Source organism: Lynx rufus, unplaced genomic scaffold (assembly GCF_022079265.1).
Source record: "Lynx rufus isolate CCGP_SWC_20201006 ecotype Redwood Valley unplaced genomic scaffold, mLynRuf1.p SCAF_13, whole genome shotgun sequence".
Taxonomy (NCBI): domain Eukaryota; kingdom Metazoa; phylum Chordata; class Mammalia; order Carnivora; family Felidae; genus Lynx; species Lynx rufus.
This window is the reverse complement of record NW_025814827.1, coordinates 55,493,820-55,519,216: the sequence shown is the minus strand read 5'-3', so window position 1 is coordinate 55,519,216 and position 25,397 is coordinate 55,493,820. Positions and strand designations below refer to the sequence as shown.

At 40.4% G+C, this 25,397-nt stretch overlaps 1 protein-coding gene across 1 annotated transcript; it reads left to right on the top strand.

Moving 5' to 3' along the window:
* Nucleotides 1-1,476: 1,476 nt before the first annotated feature.
* Nucleotides 1,477-23,342, top strand: SPTSSA (serine palmitoyltransferase small subunit A). The gene is made up of 2 exons (XM_047075586.1): nucleotides 1,477-1,636; nucleotides 22,197-23,342. The coding sequence occupies exons 1-2, from the start codon at nucleotides 1,534-1,536 to the stop codon at nucleotides 22,298-22,300; spliced, it is 207 nt and encodes a 68-aa protein (XP_046931542.1). The 5' UTR covers nucleotides 1,477-1,533; the 3' UTR covers nucleotides 22,301-23,342.
* The last annotated feature ends 2,055 nt before the right edge of the window (nucleotides 23,343-25,397 follow it).

Genomic DNA, 25,397 nt, shown 5'->3' with positions numbered 1-25,397 from the left:
CAAACCAAAAAAAAAAAACCTTTACCACATCTCACTGTAATCAGTTAACTCACCTCTCTGCCTTAGCAGACTGGTTATGTTAGGAAGGTTAGGCTTTCTATCCCCAATATTTAGCTCATAAACAGCAGTTGATATTTCCAAATGAATAAATAAAAAGTTATCAACCATGAAAGTTTTAAATTTTTTTTTCAACGTTTATTTATTTTTGGGGCAGAGAGAGAGAGAGCATGAACGGGGGAGGGGCAGAGCGAGAGGGAGACACAGAATCGGAAACAGGCTCCAGGCTCTGAGCCATCAGCCCAGAGCCTGACGCGGGGCTCGAACTCACGGACCGCGAGATCGTGACCTGGCTGAAGTCAGACGCTTAACCGACTGCGCCACCCAGGCGCCCCTCAACCGTGAAAGTTTTAAAGTTTAAGCAGTAGGATATTTAAAAGAAACTTTTTAACATTTAAACAGCAGGCCATTTAATGGTCATTTCACGTGCTAGCCATTCACCTTGTTCCCAGAAGTGAGTGCAATCTTGCTGGCCCATTTGCCAGTGGGAAGATATGGGCATTTAAAAGTGCATCTCCAGGAGGTATCACCAACCCACAGAGGGATCTCAAGCAGCCGGTCATCTACAGAGCCCACCAGATCAGGGTCCATTTCCTGGCCTTGACCTGTAGGGTACCTGTAGCCACTAAAAGAGGTATGCAGATATTCATTGTTAAGGTAATCTCTTGTCTTTAGGTTAAGGAGTGCAGGGGGATATGTTGTTCTATGTGTGTGTGTGTGTGTGTGTGTGTGTGTGTGTGTGTGCGCGCGCGCGGAGGAGGGAGGAGGCAATGTGTGCATCACTTCTTCAGAGACGCCTTCCCTGACCTCTTTGGTTAGGTGACGTTAGCCTCCCCACCCTCAGAGCGCCTTATTCTCCCTCTCTGCACGGGTCACAGCTGTTGTTGCATTTATGTGGTTAATGCCCGTCTCCCCCGCTAGATAGGAAACTGCTCGAGGCAAGGAACCCATCACGATCCTGTTAACCCCCGTGGGATGCCCAGTAGGATGCCTGAAGCATCACAGGCATTCTACGAATAGGTCTTCGACAAACGTTTCTGGGGCGAACTGGGGCTGCCGACCACCCCCGGTCGGCCTACCGTTACCCCACCAAGGACTAACTCCCCGCCCACCAGCGGCCGGGCCAGGCGGGGCGGGGTAGGGCGTGGCCGGCGGCGCGCGGCGGGGCGCTCTCGCTGGGAGGGTTCTCCCGCTCGCGTGGGCGCGGCCCGGGGAGGAGAGGGGGAAACCAGGGAGGGAGTGGGGCGACGCGTGGCCACGGCTGGGCCAATGAGCGCCGGCCGGGCGGGGCTCGCCGCCGGCTGCCTGGGCGCGCGCGGGGCTGGGCGTGCCAGCGGGTGACGCGCCTGGCCGGCCGGGCCAATGGGCTCGCGGTGGCGGGCGGGCGGGCCTCGCGGCCGGGGGCTGTAGGACGCTAACCGGAGGCCGGCCGGACAGACTGACGTTCGGCTTCAACGAGGAAGGCGCGTGGCGGGGATGGCGCTGGCGCGGGCCTGGAAGCAAATGTCCTGGTTCTACTACCAGTATCTGCTGGTCACGGCGCTCTATATGCTGGAGCCCTGGGAGCGGACTGTGTTCAGTATCCTGCCCAGGCCGCGGGCGCGGGGGCCGGGGGGCGGGGGAGCGGAGCCGGGCGGCATCCTCCTGGGCCCAGGCGCCGGGGTGGGGGCGGAGAGGCGGCTGTGCGGGGACGGCGCGCGCGCGGACTCGCTTCTTCGCTGCGGGCGAGCGGGGCGGAGGTCTCGGGGCCCAAGGGCGGCGGGCGTGCGGCTGGGGAGGGTGGGGGGGGCTACATCCCTTGATCCGGGGTCGCCGGTGAGTCGCTTTGCCGAGGTAGAAGCGGCTTTATTACTGGAGGAAATCCCCTAGGGCGATGTCTAACCTGGTGCGTCCTCGCCGGCACTTCGGCCGCGCCTGCCTTTGGTTTCGTCCCCTTTGCTTTGGGAGGCAGGGACCGTGGAAGTGGAGCAAATCGCTCCTGGCTTTGGACGCCTTTGACCTTTAACTGTCCCTGAGTTAGCTGACTTTGGTCCTAATGAGAATGCTAACCCGTTTACTAGACTTTTAAAATCATGTGAGTTTGTGTTTGTGACACCCCAATAGTTTTTTAAAAGCAGTTTGTTGTAGCTTTTTGGTCTCCAGGATGGGGAGTTTAAAAAGTGTTTTATTCATTAAGTTGCTGTTTTCACAGTCGAGCCCAGAAAGGAATTTGTGGTTAGTTGTAAATAGTGTTTGAAACTGTGTTTTCATAGATAGCTAATAAATACTTGTTAAAGACTATTGAATGGTCACTTGGAGCCAAGCAACTGTGCTGAGCGTTTTGCCTGTATCTTAACCCATCTAACTTTCATAACAACCTCACTTAATAAGCAAAGTTGTGTAAATAGGCTTTCTGAAGCCTGTGATGTTTGTGTTTTCATTTGCAGAATATAGTAATAATGAGCTGTAACTTTTTTTTTGTTTTGTTTTAAATTTGGGGGCCAAATATAAAAAATATTTCACATAACATGTACTTCATACGGGGTTTCTCTTTTTTTAATTGAAGTATAGTTAACACAACGCTACACTAGTTTTATGTGTACAACAGAGTGATTTGACAACTCTGTATATTACACGGGCTCCTTTTCAATGTGGTTTAGTTTGGAGTAGCTTGAGAACAGCTTTGCAAATGCATTGTTGCATTCTGGTGGAGTGACTGAGATCATTTCCTTCCAAGCATTAATAAGTGTGCTTATTTGTGTTGAACTAGCATAAGGTTGTACTCAGAGCTGTTTTTTGTTTCAACACTTTGGAGGACTTTTAAGCTGCTTACAAGAAAAATTATTTATTTTTATTATTGTTTCTTTCCAAAGCTTTCCAGCACTTAAGAACCATATTTTTGGATTTAAAGTCTGAATGTAAAGTGTGCTCTGATTTCCTGCACCATTTATTTGTAGCTGCAGTTTAGTCTTACTCTAAGTTCTATAGGTTAGAGATCAAGCACCCGTGTAAAAGGTATATTAAGTATAGAAGCACAGACTTCTTGACTCGGTTAAAATCATCTTTTTTTAATTTTTTTTTTTATTTTTAAGGTTTATGTATTTATTTACTTAAGTAATGTCTACATCCAACATGGGGCTTGAACTCACACCCTGAGATCAAGAGCCACATTCTCTTCCAACTGAGTCAGGTAGGTGCCCCTCAGTTAAAATCAGGGGCTCCTGGGTGGCTCAGTGGGTTGAGCGTCTGACTTCGCTCAGGTCATGATCTCACAGCTTGTGAGTTCGAGCCCTGCGTCAGGCTCTGTGCTGACAGCTCAGAGCCTGGAGCCTGCTTTAGATTCTGTGTCTCCCTCTCTCTCTGCTCCTAACCCACTCTCATTCTGTCTCTATCTCTCTCAAAAATGAATAGACATTAAAGACATTTTTTTAAAAAAAGAGCCACATTCTCTTCCAACTGAGTCAGCTAGTTTCCTTACTTAGATAATTTCAAAAACCCTCATATTCAACTGGGATTGACCTTCCAATTTACAACAACCATTAACATCTAGCTATTTCATTTCGGAGAAATAGAGAAGCAAATTCAGATGTTTAAGGATGGCTCTAGAAAAATAGAGGTGCCCCTCGGTTAAAATCAATTTAAAAGTGAATTTAGGATTGCCTGAGTGGCTCAGTTGGTTAAGGGCCCCACTCTTGATTGCAGCTCAGATCCTGATCTCACTGGTTTGTTCGATTGAACCCCCGTGTTGAGCTCTATGTTGACAGTGGTGAGCCTCCTTGACATACTTTCTCTCTCTCTCAAAATAAACATTTAAAAAAAAATGAATTTAAACAATGTTGCACTAAATCGACACTCTTTAAGTAGGAGGTTGAATGTAGAGCTCACTGTCAGAGTCCATCAAAAGTTTTACTCTTAAAAGCTTTTGCTTGGATACATGCTACAGTGTCAATGGTATTAAGGTTTTCCTCTTATATTGCAATAGTAATAGTGTCCTGTAAATAAACCAGATGATGGCTCTTTGGGAGGGGGGTGGTGGCATAAATTATGAAATGAAATATAGTGCGCCTGTAGATTTTTCCCTTTGAAGCTTTTGACTTCTCATTGGTTTTTCTGACCAAGTGTTTTGTTTTTAAAAAACTAGTGAGAACTGCAACAAACTAGCATCGGGGCTGTAGAACACTATGGCTTTAAATCTAAGATTAAAAAGGTATTATTTCAAAGTTCACATTATTGAATTAACGAAGGTGGAAATGTAATACTTTTGACATATGCCAGTCTTAAATTACTATCAGCTGTTGTGCTTCTATTCCAGTTGAACTTCTAGAGTTAAAGTCAGGCATTTAATTATTGTATACGATTTTGGAACATTGATTTGAAATTGAATCTTCATTCTAGGGCGGAGGAAGAAACTGAATGAGGAAGCTGAATGAGGAATTCCCCCCCAGTTATTAGGAGCTTTAATTACTGTGAAGTAGTTTGAATTTCTTAAGTTCATCAATAATTAGTAAGTTTCATATAGAACAGTTTTGTAGCCAGTTACATGGTTTTGAAAAGAGACATACTTTCTTAAAAATTGCATTGAATCCAGTCATTGCTGCTAGCAAACTAAAATTTCATGTAAGAAATTTGTCTGGCTGTCTGAAAAGTGGTCTCTGAGTTAGAAGTCCTAACTAAAGACTCTAGAAGAAGGTAATTGCACTAGTTTACATGTCACTGCTGTAATTCCTTTAATAAATTGAAGTTGTCCCTGTTTTAGGGAAACTGATAGCCTTCTATTAACTACTTCTGTACATTTTTCTAGAGGTATCCTTGAACATCTGAATTTGCTTCTCTGTTTCTCCGAAATGAAATAGCTAGAAGTTAATGGTTGTTGTAAATTGGAAGGTCAATCCCAGTTGAATATGAGGGTTTTTGAAATTATCTAAGTAATGGGGCGCCTGGGTGGCACAGTCGGTTAAGCGTCCGACTTCAGCCAGGTCACGATCTCGCGGTCCGTGAGTTCGAGCCCCGCGTCAGGCTCTGGGCTGATGGCTCAGAGCCTGGAGCCTGTTTCCGATTCTGTGTCTCCCTCTCTCTCTGCCCCTCCCCCGTTCATGCTCTCTCTCTCTCTGCCCCAAAAATAAATAAACGTTGAAAAAAAAATTAAAAAGAAATTATCTAAGTAAGGAAATTGTTACAAAAAATAATTTTAAATATGTTTTTTAAGGAAATGCATCTGTGTCAAGTCAGGCCCACTGCAAATGGTTCTTGAAAGAATAAGGTTTAAAAATCCGTTTTGTAATTGTACCATGCTAGGGCCCATATCCTAAATTTTCTCTTACTTTAAAAAAAAAAAAAATTAATGCTTATTTTTGAGAGAGAGACAGAACGTGAATAAGGGAGGGGCAGAAAGAGAATCCAAAGCAGGCTTCAGGCTCCGAGCTGTCAGTACAGAGCCCGACATGGGGCTCGAACCCACAAACCGTGAGATGGTGACCTGAGCCAAAGTCAGATGCTCAACTGACTGAGCCACCCAGGCGCCCCCTAAATTTTCTCTTATCATCTGCTTTCTGTTACTATATTTGAAACGATAATTAGCTTTTTGTTTGTCAACCAGTACTTGAACATTTTCCATGTGCAGACATGGTATCTGTCCTGCACGAGAAGGGGACGTGACACCTGATTAAAACAGAAGGTAACAATCAAGTGAATGGAATAAGGGCAGAGTGGTATTACAATGAATACTACAGCAGAGCCTGCAGACTGTAATTCATTGAGCTCCATCTCCAAAGTAGAAGTTTTAACGTTTCAAAAGCCCCCTTTCCCTACTGGCAGCCATCAGTGGGAAAGGAAAACACCAGGTTTTGTAACTAAGGCAAGTTTTGTAACCAGTGAGACACTCCCTGTAGTGTCTCACTGGAAAACATTGTAACCATGCTGCTGAGAGGTACGGAAAAATTAAAAATATCTTGTTAAAATAATTTGAAGAATAAGTAAAAGTTATTTAGCTTTTTTTTTAAGATAAAAAAGGACTTTATTCTGTAATCACTGAGCTATATTTGCCATCTTTCTATGACTTCTTATGTTTCCATGACATTTTATACTTCTATTTATTTTAGGCAAAATGTGGGCAGTTTTTTGGTTTATGTTAGGAATTAGATTTACCCTGAAAGACAATCTGTGTTCCTTCAAGAAAAGAAATTTTCTAAACCACAGTGCTGGGCACATAGATAGTGCTTGAGAAACATTTGTTTGTATATTGATTTGTCATTTCAAAGGAATTGCAGAAGTACTTAGGAATGGTAAAAGAGACCTGATTTTAAAGCGGATTTGGGTAGCTTTGGAGCTTGGCTGTTGCTGGTGAAAAAAATTCAGTTCTTGGAGAGAATTCAAATTAAAAGAAGCAAAAAATACTATAGAGTGAAAGAACTTCTTTGATTTATTTAAAAAAAACGTTAACAGGGGCGCCTGGGTGGCGCAGTCGGTTAAGCATCCGACTTCAGCCAGGTCACGATCTCGCGGTCCGGGAGTTCGAGCCCCGCGTCAGGCTCTGGGCTGATGGCTCAGAGCCTGGAGCCTGTTTCCGATTCTGTGTCTCCCTCTCTCTCTGCCCCTCCCCCGTTCATGCTCTGTCTCTCTCTGTCCCAAAAATAAATAAACGTTGAAAAAAAAATTTTTTTTAAAAAAAAAACGTTAACAAAATTTACTTTGTTATACATATTCATTTGTAAAATATGTATGTTTGAATTCTGCATTTCACAAGAATTAAGTGCTTCCTAATTGCCAGATACTATTCTAGGTAGTGGGGGTATGACTGAACAAAACAGATAAAAATATTTATTCTAATGCCACTAAATAAAAAATATAGGCTATTAAATTGTTATAGCTCTTATAGAGAAAAACAAAACAGAAGAGGATAGGAAGTAGGAAGGAGTGTTTTTCAATTTTAGCTAGAGTGGTCAGGAAGGGCATTTGGAAAGATTTTTTTTTTACTTTTTTTTTTTAACGTTTATTTATTTTTGAGACAGAGAGAGACAGAGCATGAACGGGGGAGGGGCAGAGAGAGAGGGAGACACAGAATCCAAAACAGGCTTCAGGCTCTGAGCTGTCAGCACAGAGCCCGACGCGGGGCTCGAACTCAGGGACCATGAAATCATGACCTGAGCCGAAGTCAGACGCTTAACCGACTGAGCCACCCCGCATACCACCTAGCATACCACCTGAGTCCCTGGAAAGATTTAAGCTGGCAGAGAATTCCAGGGGAATGGGCATTCTAGGCAGAAGGGACAGTAAGTATGAATGCCCCCAAACACCGGCATGTCTGTGTTTGACAGATAGCCAGGGGCCAGTGTGGCTGGGGCAGAGTGGAGGGTCGCATCAGTAGTAGGAGAGGAGGTCAGATGGTCAGATCCTGTAGTGTTGCCTAGGCACTGGATTAAGACTTCAGGAGATGAGGGGACGTGCTCATACCTTTTGAGTAGAGTCACTGAAATCTAGTAACAATTTTCTCATTGATATTTTAATATTTAATAAACTAGAGAAATAAGCCATAAAAACATACATTTCTCCCTGAGGCTCAAAGCTCTTTTCATTTTGAATGGAAAAAAATGCATCCTAGAACCGTTTTTTGGTCATTATTAATGTACTGAGTTCTATAAGTTTCCAAGAAAATGGACTATGTCTTCAAGGAAATTAGAGCCAAGCTTTAGGAAAAATTAGGATTTACACATGTTCTCAGATGGATCCACCCTGGGGTCATCGCAGTAGAGTGAGCTGGGCAAAAAGTCCTTGGGATGCAGGGCAGGAAGAACGTGGGGACTGAGAGTGCTCAGAGAACTTTCAGGGAGGTATTTGAGTGTTTTGGTTTTTCGTTTTTGTTTTTTCTCCCCCCAGATGGGAAGAGGGTGTGGCCTGGGATGCTGAGGTGTGCTGGGATAGTGGGTACACCAGGCTGACTGGCTGGAACAGGGATTCTTTAAGGCAGAAGAAGTGGCAAGTGAAGTTGAGAAAGCAGGTTAGGGCCATTTATTAATTTACCAGATACTTCTGGGTGCATACCTTGTACCAGATGCTGGTTTAGGTGCTTGTGATACATCTGAGCAAATGAGACAAAGATCCCTTCCTTGTGGAACGTTTATAATTGAATTACATAGTATGCTAGGTGGTAAGCATTGTGGAAGACAGAGAAGTAGGTCAGTGGGATAAATGTGCAGATGGGATGGAGTTGTTTCTAAAGAGGATATGAGGAGAGGCTTCCCTGAGCAGCATTTGCGTAAAAACATAAAGAAAGTGATGGAATTAGAGAGTAGAAATCTAAGGGAAGAACATAGCTGGAGAGGGAATAGCCAGGGCAAATCCCTGAGTCCAGAGCCTGCCTGGCACGTATGAAGGCCATCACCGAGGCAGGTGTGGCTGGAGCAGAGTGACCACGGGGGAGAGGGCAGAGTCCGTGGAGATCCTGGCAGTCATGGTAAGGATTTTGGCTTTTAATCTTAGTTGAAAAGGATGCTCTTGGAAGGTTTTTGAGAGGAGTGATCCAGTCTGACTAAGTTTGAAAAGGTTTACTTTAGCTACAGGGTTTGGGAAAGATTAAGGGCCATGAGGGGAGGCAAGGGTAGAAGCAAAAGTAGGTATTTTGGATTGGGGTAGGCTTTGCATGATAATGAAAAAGAGAGCATTAAAAATTTAAAGGTGTATGCTGTGTCAGTAGCAGCTAAGTTAATTTATTTTTGTAGATTTTTGCTGTATCCTCAAATGCTAACAGCTAGAATTGAGAAGAATTTTTCTTTCATCTCAATATACTAAAGTATTTGAGAGTTTAGAAAATATGAATTTTTAAATTGTAAATAAAAATAGATCATACATCCTCATGGTTCAAAACTCAAAAGGCACCAAAAAGGTAGGTGGTAAAAGTCTTCTTTCCACCCAGCCACCTCAGGACAACCCATGTTACCAGTTTCCTGTGTATCTCTCCTGAAGTATTCTGTGAAAACCTGGAAAATGCACTTAAGCTGTTTTTAATAGCACCTGGTTTGGTAAAATCAAGGTTTTTATAAGCCAGGAGAGAGGTGTTTGAGGTGTATATTTTGCCTTGCCATTTTTGGAGTCACTAATAATTAAGTTAGTATTTTTATCTGTGTATTTCCTGTGTAACATATTTTTGTAAATAAACACAACAAACAAAACAAAATTGACCAAGAAACACTGTATTTTGGCCAGGGGGGAGCTTTAGCTCAGTGTCTCTGTCTTTGGCAGAGCTTCCTCTGAGCTATTCAATAGAAGGTATTATCATTAAAACCCCAATTCACCAGAGTCTTCTACTAGAACTTTCTTCTTAATGAGTACCTCTTTTGAAGAAAATGTTTGTATGTACAAAATCCTTTGATACTTTAAATAGAGTTCCAGTAAAAATCAGCATGTGGTTTGATGATTAGGCAAAAATATATTTTTTAATGTTTATTTGTTTTTGAAAGAGAAAGAGCATGAGTGGGGGAGGGGCACAGTGGGAGAGGGGGACTGAGGATCCAAAGTAGGCTCTGTTCTGACTGCAGAGAGACCGATTCAGGGCTTGAGCTTATGAACTGAGAGATCATGGTCTGAGCAGAAGTCAGACACTTAACTGACTGAGCCACCTAGGCAAAATTGTTAATATCAGAGAAAGTTACTTCTAGAAAGATATTTAGTAAATCAGTTTAATGCCTTTTAGAAAGATTTATCAAGGTGTCTTCAAACAAAATGTGATTTCAGAATAATGTTGAAATAGCCCAAACATTGCCTTCAGACTTCAGGAGAAAAAGAATTTCTTCCCACTAGTCTTCAGTCTTTTACATTTCATGCCATTTTCTTTTGAGATTCCTTTTGTAGAAATGAATGCAGCTCTCTGTTACAAGGGAGGGCTGAAGAGGGGGAAGCAGAGGTAAGAATAGTTGTAACTGATAAATTAATGCTTCCAAGCCTCCACCCCAGTGGTATTTAGACTTTTTGTGTAGCCCCTACAAGAACAAAAAGTAATGGGTATTATCTTGTTCATTTAAGTTGACATTTGAAACATTTCATAGTAAATTTAAATAGTTACAGTGGATTTAATTCCTTGCTTTTCATATGTATTTTATTATTTTATGTGTATTAGAAAGTGCAAGTAGGGGAGAGGGGCAGAGAGACAGAGAATCCTAAGCAAGCTCCATGCTCAGCATGAAGCCTGATGTGGGGCTTGATCCCATGACCCTGGGATCGTGACTTGAGTCAAAATCAAGAGTCAGATGCTCAACTGACTGAGCCACCCAGGTGCCCCTATGATTGTATATTTTTGTTAAAACCTTAAAACTATATTTTTTCTTGTATAATTCATAGAAAATGTTTATCGCATAACCTCTTTGGAAACACCAGTCCTTATTGTGAAGCTAAATAGGCAAAATCAACCTTAATTTCTGTCAGAAAAAGCTCAGTGCCATTTTTCTGCTCAAGCAATTGTTACATAAACACTTTTACCCTTCTTGCCTTTTTTTTTAAAATTTTATAACTTTATTTGACAACCAGTGCTTATTTCTCATCCATATTGACTGTAGATTTAAAAAAAAATTTTTTTTTAATGTTTGTTTATTTTTGAGACAATGTGAGAGACAGAGTGCAAGCAGCGGAGGGACAGACAGAGGGAGACACAGAATCCGAAGTGGGCTCCAGGCTCTGAGCTGTCAGCCCAGAGCCCGACGTGGGGCTCAAACTCACGAACCATGAGATCATGACCGGAGCTGAAGTCGGATGCTCAACTGACTGAGCCACTCAGGCGCCCCTGACTGTAGATTTTTGAAAGTGGTGACAGGTCCATAGATAACCAATGTATTAAAGCTTGTCTGGTGAATCTTCATCCTACAACCACACATGGGTATGCCCTGGGCCATTCCTCATTCCTTTGACTCAGACGGCTTTGTGGAGCCTGGTGTCAGTGTGCACATCTGGACTTCCCATCTCTTTATGGCAAATTTCCAGACTTTTGGCATGCTTCTTAAAGCCTACTCCATGGGTGTGCTTTTAAGTGCTGACATTGTATTATCTGGTCACTACCTCGTTGATGGCAGAAAGGCCCTTCTCACCATCCTTTTTTGTAGGAGCCATTCTGTCAGGCCCAGGCTGGGAAGCTGTCTCACTTCTGGATTGAAATTATTAAATGGATAGATCGATGAAGCTTGTAGCTGTGCCAGGAGTTTGTTACCGAGGTGAAATAAAGTACAACTCAAGGTAGTTACTATTCCTTTGTTTGCTGTCCCAAAAATTATTTTATACCCTGGGGAAATGCATAATTTTGGATTCAGGAAGTAAAGTGGTAGAAATGAAGTTGTAAGGGGGGATGGGAAGGAGAACTAGCAGATCATGATAATGCTCAGATCAGGCTTTAGGAGAGTCAGTGGCAGCTGAAGATCTGTAAACCCTTCCCTTTAACAGATCCTAACCTTCTGGAAAGTCTTGTATCTCCAAGGCTCCTGTGCTTTAGTTCAAAGACAGCTGCTCTAGCCTGTTTTACCCTGCCTTGATGTTGGGTTGGCTAAATGAAAATGTTAGAATATCCCTTATCTATACTCCTTTGGATATTATAATTTTTTCTTTAATAGCTCTCAGGAAAGATGGAAGATGAATAAAACTGTATTACATAAGAACTGTGTGTGTGTGTGTGTGTGTGTGTGTGTACACTTATGACCCTGAGATTGAGTCACATGCTCTACAGACTGAGCCAGATAGGCATCCCATCCACTACAAATTTTCAAAGACTTTGTGACCCACCCCCTAGGCTTTAACATTTATGGTACTTAGGAGCAAAGATAAGATGGATTCTTTTGTTAAAAAACAACAAAAAAAACCCCCAATGCTCAAATTTAATAATTAAAACTATATGTTCCAGAAGATCTACTTAATAGAGCATATATACTTTTCATAAACTGGAATGCTTAAAAAATAGTAGTTATGAAATGATAGAAAGACAGTATTTACGATCAATAGCTATGAAAAGTAGAATTACTTTTCTAATTCTCAGTCGGTTGAGCGTCTGACTGGCTCAGGTCATGATCTCACTGCTTGTGAGTTTGAGCCCTGAGTGGGGCTCTGTGCTAACAGCTCGGAGCCTGGAGCCTGCTTCAGAGTCTGTGTCTCCCTCTCTCTGTGCCCCTCCTCCACTTATGCTCTGTCTCTCTGTCCTTCTCTCAAAATAAATAAAACATTAAAAAAAAAAAGAATTACTACTAATAAAAAAATTTTAGCCATCACATGTGTTCCTGAAAAAATCCCCAAGTTATAGGGTTTATGGGAAAATAGCACTAGAGCACTCAAAATCTATACAACTTAGTAAGCAAGCACTAACTAAAACAATAATTGACATCTTGGGGGGATAACTTGGATAGCCCAGGCAGGCACGCTGGGGGCTGCCTGAGAGGACATTAAAAATGCATGGGCAGAATTGACTGGAAATGCTAAGTAGTGTAGATGGTGTGGGCTGCCATTAAAGAGGTACAGGAAGGAGTCAGTTCAACCTGCCACTAGCTAAGAATTGTGCTAGCCTGGAGGTGTGCTTTTCTGGAGACGGAGCCTTGGTGCAGATACTAACTTTTAATTTTTTAAAAATTTTTTTAAACGTTTATTTATTTTTGAGACAGAGAGAGACAGAGCATGAATGGGGGGAGGGTCAGAGAGAGGGAGACACAGAATCTGAAACAGGCTCCAGGCTCTGAGCTGTCAGAACAGAGCCTGATGCGGGGCTCGAACTCACGGACTGCGAGATCATGACCTGAGCCGAAGTTGGCCGCTTAACCAACTGAGCCACCGAGGCGCCTCACTTTTAATTTTCTTAAAATAGGGCTCAAAGGATTCTTGCCTGTGCAGCATCTAAGCTAAAGGATGTTTCTTGCTGAAGGTTATAATTCTTCTCCCACTTAATCTGGCTCCCCTAATTTATGAAGAATCCTGTATGAAACAGTACAGCTCCTATGTTATGCTAGTCATGTGTGAGCTAGCTGATATTCCAGGAATGTATCACAGCAGAACAGATTATATTTCAGAGCAGTCTGGGGGTTTTGTCCCCTTGATCCTGGGACTTCAAATCTGCATGAAATTAGAAGCTTTAATTACAAAGGTGCACAATGATACACAGCCTGGGTGTTTCTGGGCTCGGAGCTGCAAACCATTTCCAGGACTTCAGTTCAGAGTTGAACATGATCATTGGTGGTTTCAGCAGCATGTTTTTTTGTTTCTTTAGTTTGTCATCAAGTTGTAGTTTCTAAAATCAATTTCCATCCTTTGATGTAATCATACTACGCAAAGTTTAGAGAATGTGTTTTGCTTGCTAAATACTTAAAAAAAATTTTTTTTTGACGTTTATTTTTGAGAGAGAGAGAGAGAGACCGACCATGAGTGGGGGAGGGGCAGAGAGAGAGGGAAACACAAAATCTGAAGCAGACTCCAGGCTCTGAGCTGTCAGCACAGAGCCCGACGCGGGGCTCGAACTCACAAACTGCAAGATCTTGACCTGAACTGAAGTCGCGTGCTTAACCGATTGAGCCACCAAGGTGCCCTGCTAAATACTAACTTCTGATGCTAATGTGATGTCCTTTAAAATGACCCATGGATATCAAATTGACTAACATACACAGGACTGTAACAGTATCAGTATCTTCTACTTGCTTTTATTTTAAGGTAACCAGAAAAGTATCAAGAGATAGTTGATATATTTGGTAAAAATGCACTTTCTTAACATTTCTCTTGGTGATGATCTCCAGGTGTTTTTTTTTAATTTTTAATTTTGATTTGAATATAGTTAATATACAGTGCTATATGAGTTTTGGGTGTGCAATATAGTGAATCAGTAATTCTGTACATTACTCGTTACTCATCAGGATAAGTGTGCTGTTAATCCCCCTCACCTATTTCACCGATCTTCCTACCCAACTCCCCTCTGCTGACCAGCAGTTTGTTCTCTCCAATTAAGAGTCTGTTTTTTGGTTTGTTTCTCTCTCCTTGTTTGTTTCTCTCCTTTGCTTGTTTGTTTTGTTTCTTAAATTATACATATGAATGAAATTACATGGTATTTGTCTTTCTCTGATTGGCTTGTCTCTCTTAGCGTTATTCTCTCTAGCTCTATCCATGTTGCAAATGGCAAGAATCAGTGCATTGAAATTATTTAGATTTGTGAAGAGATATGAGTTGTACCTGCTGGAACAGAGGTCCCTGGCCTTTTCCCAATGAGAAACTACTTTTGATTTCTCCAAAGTCTTGTGAATAGGTTACTAAGGTAGGCGGTGATAGTGCGGTTACTGGCTGGGATGGAAAGTGTTAGTTGCTGTGGTCTTGCTTCTGATGTACTGTACTTATCTTCAAAGCATTTCCTCTCTTTGTTATCAGGATTTTTTTATTTTTATTTTTTTTTTATTGTAAGTCTCTGGGAAAAGGGTTGGGTATGGCCCTTATATGAGCAAAAGAAATCTTTTTTTTTTCCTATCTAGCTGGAAACTTATCAGCTGATGATTAGTTGGGGTTTCCTGTTAAAGAACAGCAAACAACATACAGATATATGGTTTCACATCTATTTGCTTTTAAATCCACTGAACCCATAAAACATTTATGTTATATCCAGGTTATAAATAACCTGATTGTTCATTCAGTCCTTGAACAAACATTTATCTTCAGCGCCTGCACATATCCTGGCACATTATCTGCTCAGTTCTTGAATGATTTATGAAGCACCTGCTTTATCTAGCAATGCATTACAGCTGCAAGCCAAGGGGCGGCTGAGCCAATGTACTCTGGCCCTTAAGCACTTAAAATTCAGTGGTAGAGGCAGTTACAAACACACACATTCTTTTTTTTTTTTTTTTTAGTTTTTGAGTTTTTTTTTTATATTCCAGATTTTGCTAGCTTTATACATCTCGAATCATATAGCCCCCCTCTAGAATGTCAACCCCGTTAATTAGTGTACTGCTACTGGTATGTATATCTTTCAGACAACAGTAAGGGTTTTCTTAGATTATTCTGTCATTTTGAGTATTGCTTTCCAATGTATGCATGTTACAAAACATTGATTATTTACATTTTTTCTCTGTGTGTATGTGAAACAAGATTACATCAGGGGTGGATGAGAGTTGCCTAAGTGCCCTCTCCATGCAGGTGGTATCCTAAGATGTTAATGCAGGAAGTGGCCTCTTTTTATGGAGAAGAAACTGTTCCAGAGGGATTGTGATGTCTCAGAATTGTACTGTAAATTAATAACAAATTAGTAGCAGGGTGACCTTGGGAAGTTCCCAAACATTGTGTAAGTCATGATGTTAAATGCCTATGGCCTCAAACAATAGGATTTTTTTTTTTTTTAATTTTAAAATGTTTGGGAGAGAGAGACAGTGCAAATTGGGGAGGGGCAAAAAGGGGGGGAGACGCAGAATCTGAAGCAGGCTCCAGGCTCTGAGCTTTCAGCACAGAGCCCGATGCGGGGCTCGAACCCACAAATGTGAGATCATGACCTGAGCTGAAGTCAGATATGCATAAAAGAATTTAAAGTTTTGACACTTTAGTGTTCACAAATAGAGTTTAAGTTTCAGATTCTTAGAGTAGTTAACTCACTGAGCCACCCAGGTGCCCCTCAAATAATAATTTTAATAAGGATTGTATTGCCTTTTGTTGCAGAATAGATTTGATTCAAAATTCTCACATGAACCCTGAAAGATAGGTGATGTGTGTCCTTATTTTATAGATAAGGAGACTGGTGATCACAGAGTTTTTGACACAATCAGGAATTGGCAGTGTTACAGCTCAAACCTAGGTTTTCTCCAGTGTCATGGTGTTTCCAGAACTCATTTCTTGTGCTTCACAGTGTATGGAGTGTATGGAGTATACTTTAAACTTTGAGAGGTGTATTCAAGAATGCGATGGATTGAGAAATCTGATCAAATGCCAGATAGCAAATTATAGGTAGTATACTCTCTGTGAGGAAACTTCTAAGGAGATGAACATCACACATTCCCTAACCTTGCAAATGTCACAATAAAACCAGTACTCAGTAAAACTGCCATTTTAAATGGTGTCAAGCATAATCTCAGGGAATGTTCAACTCAGTTACACTGGAGCTGTTTCAACTACATTGCTTGAATTGGCATTTGTAGAAAGCTACTCATAAAAGGGGCATTCTTTCTGCATTTTTTGCAAGGTGATTATTAAGGGTCGTAAAAGTTCCTCATGGACCCATTGTCTACTTATCCACCTATTGTGAGTTGTGTAGTCATGGTTTAGTTAAGTTGGTTTTAAATATTTTCTTATGTTTGAGAGCTTTAAGATAATTTTTGGGAATAATTTTGACATTTAATGGTACAGAAAACTTACTGTTAAAGCTTATTTAGTTGCTGTGATTGTGGAAGTAATTAGAAATAGGATCAGAATATAGAAACATTTGGGGGGAGACACAGGATAAAAGTTAAATTTAATAAGTGGCTATGAGTGAAAGGTTAGGTTAAGTTTTTTTTTTTTTTTATTAAATAATTCTTTGAGCAGTTTATAAATTGGCATTTTTGCCTCTAGGCTCAAGTGACTTTCAGTACTTTTCTGTTTATCATGGCCAGAATTGAGAATTGTTGATTTCTGAGAGCTAAGACTTTCTATTTCCTAGTGGCAAAGTAGGCCCAATGATGTCTAACTCAAATTTTGTAAGGGAGGAGAATCCTTCACACAGAACAGTTTTTAGTCTAGTACTGTATGTAGCTTCATTTTCCTTTACAGTTCTTATTAAAAAAAAGTTATTGAGGGGCGCCTGGGTGGCGCAGTCGGTTAAGCGTCCGACTTCAGCCAGGTCACGATCTCGCGGTCCGGGAGTTCGAGCCCCGCGTCAGGCTCTGGGCTGATGGCTCAGAGCCTGGAGCCTGTTTCCGATTCTGTGTCTCCCTCTCTCTCTGCCGCTCCCCCGTTCATGCTCTGTCTCTCTCTGTCCCAAAAATAAATAAACGTTGAAAAAAAAAAAAAAGTTATTGACTATTCAGGCATACAAAAACTCCATAAAGAATAATATAGTGAATGTGCATTTACTACCAACTAGGTGAAGAAAAACATTACTAATACATTTGAAGCTCCATTTATACCCCTTCTAAGTTGTTTCTCCTTCCTTCCTCTCCCCATTTCACCTTACCAAGTAGACATCCTGAATTTAGCATATATAATCATTATTTATTTCCTATTGCTTTTACTCCATATGTATATGCATCACAGCATAATGCTATATAAGATCATGAACTCTAGTATCTTATATTTTAATCAGGCAAAAAAAAAACAACCTTTTCAAGTTTGGTAAGTTCTTATTTCACTGGCAAGACATACATTTTTTAATGTTTATTTTTGTGAGAGAGAGAGAGAGCACGCGAGCACGAGTGGGGGAGGGGCAGAGAGGGAGACAGGATCTGAGCAGGCTCCTCACTGTCAGCTCAGAGCCCGATATGGGGCTTGAACTTGCAAAATGTGAGATCATGACCTGAGCTGAAGTTGGACGCTTAACTGACTAAACCACCCAGGTGCCCCGCAAAACATATATGCATAGAAGAATTTAGAGTTTTGACACTTTAGTGTTCACAAATACAGTTTAAGTTTCAGATTCTTAGAGTAGTTACCTGTTAAGGTAATTTGTGCATGCTTCTTAACTGATATATTCTCCATACTAAATTAAAGAATTATAATTAAATTTATAATATAAAGAGTATGTAATATAATCATTCAAATGACTGTTTTTAGTAATCATTTCCTACTTGATTGAATTTGAGCCAGTGACCTGAAGATCTTTACCATTTCCTTTACTTGGTATGTACACTTAAATAAAAGCTGTAAAAATCTAAAAAAACATTTTGAAAATACTGTATTGCCTAGAAATGGACTTTTATTTTTTCTGTAGTCACTATAAAGTTTTTCACCACAGTAATATGTGGAATATGTAGAAAGCACTGCAGTGAATCTAGAATCAATGTTTCTTGAGCAATTTCATTATTCATCAAATATTTATTGAGTGTGTGTTACGTTAGATGTTGGAGATACAAAAATAATAAGACATTGTTCCTGTGCTCAAGGAGTTGATAATATGGATGAGATAAATACATTAAAAAAAATAGGTAATGTCAAGTGATAAGTGTTGAATTATATGAATAAAGAGCTTTATGAGCAGTAGGGCAAGGAGGTTGGGAGTAAGAATGGGAAAAATATGAATGCTAGAGAAAGCCTCATAGGAGAGAGGGTAACTACCCAAGCTCTAAGAATGATTGGGTTTTACCAGAAGGAGTAGGATTTTTCATATATACGAAGGTATTAATAGTGGTTAAGAACACAGATTTTTGGAGTGTGACTGATTTGGTTTGGAATTGGTTCCATTGCTTCCTCTGATTTTGAGATTCAGGGTTACTTGAACTTGCTGGAGGATTTAACACAGTGTTGGGCGCACACTAGACATTCACGGAATAAAAGCTGCTATTACCACACTATTATCCTGACTCATGTTATTATTAAACCATAAGCAGAAGCAGAGCAGTATGAAAATATACAGCATTGTTTTCTGAGACTCACGTAATATGGCTGTGAGTAGGATATGTTTGTCGGGGGAATTATTTGGAGTGTTGGAAGGCACAAGGGAAAAGTAGTATAGAAGGTGGTGCTGTTGGTCTTCACCTCAACCCCCTCTACTGGCTGATGTGTCTCTCCTCTTTTGTCTTCTACCTGTCCCGTTCTTCAGAGTATTGGCCTTCGCCAAGGCAGCTGTCTTATTCAGGTGGGTTTTTCTCACCCAGTTCTGCAGCCAATGATTGACAGATAAAGGGACAGAAAAAGTCAGGCCTCTTGCCTCAAAGCAAAACATGTGGTCCAATTCATGCTCCAGAGCATCCTGTGGGAGCTGAGCCCCTGAACCTACTTAGCTTTTTCTCCCTGCTCTGTTTTGCTCTACTCACCCCTTTATGCTAAAACTCCCTCAAGAATAACTTGTACAAGAATCGCTGTCCCAATCTCTCAATTTCTGTCTACTTCTATGGACTCCAACCTAAGACAGATACTTTGGACTAGATTGGAAAGGTCCTTGGATGTTTTGGCTTACAATTACGCATGCTGTCCTGTAACACCGGGAAGCCTATCTGCGCTGACAGCAGAGAGCCCGACAGTGGCTCAAACTCACGAACTGTGAGATCATGACCTAAGTTGAAGTCCGATGCTTAACTGACTGAGCTACCCAGGAGCCCCCGGAAGCCTAATGTATTTTGAAAGGATCACTTTAGTAAAGAGTGGCATGGAAAGTGGCTAACAGCCTAGAATCAGAGCTTTGGCATGATTAAGGAATGATAAATACCTCAGTCATTTATTATCGATTAGGGTAAGGGAACATGAGATATAAAAGTCATTTGTAGGGGTTGGGAAGAACTGAGAAGTCTTAGATAATTTGAATCTGGGGAGGAGGAATCAAATTTCTGGATTTAGTGACTAGGCAAATTGTTAATAATTATGTCAACTATTTCAAATAGTTAAAAAAAAATAAGACAGACTCCTAGAAAGAGGTAGTTTTGGAGAAAGTTATTGAGTTCAGTTTTGGCTCTGTTGAACTTAGGAAGTACCTCAGAAGTTTCATAGGTGAAAATGTTTAGCAAGTTGTAGGAAATCCCTGTCTGCAGTACAGAAGGTGGGTTCAGGTCAGCAACATTAAGGTGATTGTTCAGGCCATAAGAGTTTGTAGGGTCCAAGACAAAACATTAGGGATTCTATTTTGTCATTAGGAATGTTTTCAGCTACAAGTATAACAGACATTTTACAACTTGTTCAAGAGTAAAGAGACTTTATTGGCTTCTATATCTAAAAATCCACTGGTGAGGTAAGCTTCAGGTGTTTTGATGAGGTTTCTGGCTCCATTTTCCTGTGATTATTTTTGTTGCAATAATAATGTGGCAGCTTTGTTCTGAGTTGTGCTTTCCTCATGGAGGCAAAGTGACTCCAGTGATTCCAGGATTCTATCAACAAACTGCATATTCCATAAGGCGAGAGAGAGAATGAATCTGTGTTCCTTAATTCCTGGTAGAAGTCCTAAACTTTGAGCTGGCTGATCAGTTTTGAGAGTGGGAATTATTACAAAGATAATTTCTTTTTTTAATGTTTATTTATTTTGAGAGAGAGAGTGCGTGTGAGTGTGAGCCCACGTGAGTGGGGTAGGGGCAGAGAGAGGGAGAGGGAGAATCCCAAGCAGGCTCCTTGCTATCAGCACAGAGCCTACGCGGAGCTTGATCCCATGAACCATGAGATTGTGACCTGAGCCGAAATCAAGAGTCTGACGGCTAAGCAGTTGAGCCACCCAGGCGCCCCAAAGAGATGGGTTTTCTAGTTGGTTAAGATCAGTTGGGGCTGGAGATGGGAAAGGTTAGGCCCATCCAGAGAATGTGACTGCCATTCTAAGAGTAGTGGAGTGTATGTTTGGGAGAAAAGCACAAAATTCACTCTAATTATCTTACATATGAGGGACAGATAGGGAAAAAGAGCCAGTGACACAGGAAAATGGTGAGAGAAATGGGAGGAGAGTCCTGGAGAAAAGCACCTTCTTAGCTCAGAGTGGGAAGAGTTTTGAAGAGGAAGGACTGAAATTGTCCATTCAAATAGCCATTGGATTTGATAGGTGGCCATTGGGGACCTGCGAACTGTGTCTGTAGCCTGCAGAGGTAGAATTTATATGGTTGTGTGGGTGATGGGTAATGATATGAAAGCAGTAGGCATTTTTTTTTTATTTTAAGAAATTAAAGGGTATATAGAAAGTGGTAGCTTAAGAAAGAACTGGATTAAGAGAGGCTGAGAAATAAATTAAAAAAATGATTATGGGAGACTTTCATCCATGTTTACTGGATGAGGAGAATGAATTTAGGGTTTGAGTTGGATAGCTTCAGTTTGTGCTCTGGCTCAAAAGACAGTTAAAAAATTTTTTTTTTTTAAGGTTTATTCAATTTTAGACTAAGCACGAGTGGGGGAGGGGCAGAGAGAGGGAGACACAGAATCTGAAGAAGGCTCCAGGCTCTTAGCTGTCAGCACAGAGTCCAATGTGGGGCTCGAACTCACAAACCATGAGATCATGACCTGAGCTGAAGTTGGATGCTTAATTGACTGAGCCACCAAGCACCCCAAAAGACAGCTTTTTGTAGAGCCCTGTGTTTTGTCAGGCTCTGATGAATAACAGTCATGATAAACATCTCACAAGAAAGCTGTTAGAGCAAGCAAGATAATATATAAAAGAGGTTTGTCAACTGAACTGTTATACAAATATTAGTTGGTAGGTAAGCACGTTGTTTATTTAAACCCTATCTTCTTGTGCAAGAATGTAAGGTATTATAGAACTACTATTATGTAGAACTGAAAGGTATGAAAGACGAGTGGGGGCAGGGGAGAGAGAGAATACGAATGAATGAATTCATAAAATGTGGTCCCAATTCAGAAGCAGTTATTCCTTTTAACATGGTTACATGACAGCAAAGCAGAAAGCCCTTAGATTTGACATAATTTCTGTTAGCAGTATTTTGTGTGGCCCAAGAGGAGGGCCCCTCGTTGTTTTGAACATATACATTTCAGTTCCTTTGGAATGAGGACAAAGGAACACAAAACAGATGTTTATTGTTTTGGTTATCAAGATGACTTTTATTGGATGTTGCAAAGTTTAGTGATAATGATAAATGTTTAACGGTAGCTGGTTCTGTCACCTTATGTGTCGTTAGGTATATATGATTGATCTTAGCTGAGGCTCTAAAGCCAGCACTTTTAACCAAATAGTCTAAATAGTTCTAAAATTCTTGGATCAGACGTTCTTATTATTAAAGTTGGTAGACCTTTTGAAGTCATGAAATGCCATTTTATTCCTATACATTTCTGTTTCTTAGGTTGAACAGTGTCACTTTCTGCTTCAGTTGAAGCAGTCTGATGTTTTGAAGCATAAATAGGGGGAATAACAGTACCTATCTTGGAAGGTGATAGTGAAGATGAAGTGAGCTACAAAACTTAGAATAGTGCCAGGTGCGTTAATATTAGTGGCTAGAATGGTTAGTTCTTGACATATATGAGAAAGCACTAAGTGAGTGAATGGGTACTTCAACATAAAACAGTTGAAAAAACTTTTGGGATTTACTTTTGAATAAATTAAGAAAAAGTAAATTGTTTCCTTAACTATGACTCAGATTCCATGCTGGTTTCCATCGTGGGGATGGCCCTGTACACAGGATATGTCTTTATGCCTCAGCACATCATGGCGATATTGCACTACTTTGAAATTGTACAATGACCAAGACGTGACCAGAATTGAGCGGTTCCTTGGGGAAGATCCACCTTCTGAAGTTGGGATGAAACTTCATCAGATGTCCTAAGAAACTCTACTAGATGTCAACATAACTAACCCTATGAATATAAAGACTAAAATTCATGAGTAGAACAGGAAAATAATCCTGACTCATGTGTTGTGTTCTTTATTTTTAATTTTAAAAGAGGCTCTTGTATAGTAGTTTTTGTGTATTTTAACATTGTAGTCATTTGTACTTTGATATCAGTATTTTCTTAACCTTTGTGACTGTTTCAATATTACCCTGTGGAAGCTTTTCTTAATGTAACTTTGAGTACATTTTAATTGCCTTCTATTTCTAAAACCCAAAGTCATTAGTTGGGCTTTACTGTTCTTGCTATTGTATGGCACATACATCTGCCTGGATATATTTCTACTCTTGACCAAAGTTTTGTAAGAAACAATACAAGATTTGGGGCAGGGGGATGGGGAGGGAGGATATTTTATTGAGAACTATTTACAAAAGAATCTGTAAGTTTGAACTCAGGAGTACAGTTTTAGCTATCTAGACTCTACTCTTAACAGCTTTTGCTTTAAAACTATTAAAGTATTTCTTAATAATGAAAAAGAAAGATCTTGCTAAAGTTAAAATAAGGAACATTTCACCTTTTAAATATTTAATTTTTATGTGGACTCATTTCCAGAAAACTTTGGTGATGATTCTTGTGACAAAAGCATTAAATAGCATTAATAGCATTATTATGTAATGCTTATATACCATAGAGTTTTTAGTAGAAAGTAAATCAGTTTCCTCTGAGGGTTATTATTAACAATGTACTTGCTTAAATTTAGTTTCATGATTGTACTGGGTGCTGCAAATGCATTTGCACATTGCAATAAGATATGATGAGATGAATTGTTAAAAACTAGCAAAAAGAAATGTCAACTTGGTTAAAATCCTTTCACTCTTTGTATTTTTTTTTAAGATTTTTATTCCTTAAATGTAAAATGACTACCTAATTTTTTGATGTAACTCATTAAATTCAAAGAAAAATCAGCTGATGTAGCAGTATATTTTTTTCTCCAGTTGTTAAATATTGATCTAGTACTTACATTTTTCTGAATTGATTGTTGTGGACAAGTAAGCAGTAAGTATATCTTAAAATGTTTCTCAACATAAAAGTAATGCTAATTAGGAATAGACATTTTAACATGCCTCCCATAATAGTTTCACTGTTTTAAAAAATGTAAGTATTTTTGGCCCTCAGTTTTAAAGACTAGACTTTTGAAGTGTTTTCTAGCCTAGAGGTATGGAGTTTAGTGTCTTCAAAGAGTCCATTTATATCATCACTATTAAATAGGGATGGTGAAGATAATATGTAATTATTTAGTTTCAGTATTCATACTGTCTCATATTGATGAATATGAGAATTTAACTTTGGATTTGTTCAATTAATGCTCAAATTTGGTTTTCCCCTGTTGATGCCTCGTAGAGAACCATTGACAAGTGGATGTCTAATATCTGTATCTCTGGTGAGTTGAAGACAGGGAAAGTTGAAAATCACTAGTTTAGATGGGTATACAGATGACTTATCCCAGCCCTCTACTCAGAAATCTTTAATTCATCCTTGCTCTTCTCCAAAATCCATTAAATTGCTGTTGTGTAGCTGGTGATTGTTATGATTTACATGACTACACTGGCCTGTGAGATAGATGGAAGAGAAGTTTAGCTTTACAGAGAGGATCTTGAGGAGAGCCAGAAAGAGAAATAGGAACGGGTCCATTGAGAGGTAATCAGAGCAGCATTCTCTCCACCAACTGAAGCAAGTCTGGTCTATTTGTTAGTAAATAATGAATTGGGAAATCATTCTACTTTATCTGTTTACAAGAAGGTACTTATTAGACAGTGCGCCGTGAGTTTATTACATTTCTGTATGTCTTCCAGACAGAGGTACTGAATATTTTTTCTGGAATATTTTTCAAGGACGCTTGTATGATAGGGAGAAGATAGAACAAGATAATGTCTCCCTCTGGAACAAAGGAAAAATTACAGCCTTAGAAGATAGTGTCTCTGGAGCAAAGGACACTATGAAAGATTTGGGTTCCCTATGCTCAGGGTTCCTCCCTATAACACACCCCTCTGCATGTATACATATCACCTGGCTTTTCCTTTCATTGTCCTGTTGGAATTGGAACTTGGGAGCCAGAGCAAGACAGTGATACTTTGGCTATTGCTGTGAGTAATAAAGTCTTTTGTATCCAACCCTAGAATCTCAAGTCTTCTGCCAGGACCCACAAAACCGTGCCATACTAACTTGTTAGCTTGCAAGTAGGGTAAAGTCTCAGACGCTTCAGAGTTCTTGAGTTTTGGAGATGAATATGGGAGGCCCACAGAGACATGGTCTTCCAGAAGAGGAAGGGTAATGGCCCCACAGGCCAGACTGAAGGTTGAGACAATTCCCTGTGATCCAGTAATAAATGCTCTTTCCCAAGCATTGGGTGGGTTATGGGAATAAGGGTCCCCCACTATCCTGCTTGTTAATTAATGATTAGAGGCTGAGCAGTGAGAGGTAGGATTGAAAGAAGCTGCCTAAAGGGTGTGTTAGTTGTTGGTCACTCTGGGCAGGTTGAAGAAGGAATCTTAGGATAATTGGACAACTCTAAAGTCAGTGTGGCTGTGGCTGCTAAGCAAAAGAATCTCAAAAATTGATGGCATCAGCAGTGAGAGGCATGTTATTTATTTATTTAAAAATTAAAATCTTTATTTTTGAGAGAGAGAGAGAGGAACAGAGAGAGAGGGAGGCACAGAATCCAAAGCAGGCTCTAGGCTCTGAGCTATCAGCACAGAGCCCAATGTGGGGCTTGAACCCACAAACCACGAGATCATGACCTGAGCCAAAGTCTGATGCTGAACCGACTGAACCACCCAGGTGCCCGAGAGGCATGTTATTTAATATAGACCCGCAAACTTTAGATGTTCATTCATGTGAGCCATGAATGAGCAGCTACTGAAATTGAATGCAAAGCCTTGCTCATTGGCTTAGAGCTGCTCTTGCTCTGTGTGCCCTTCTCCCTTCACTTCTACCCTGACTTCAGTTTCATT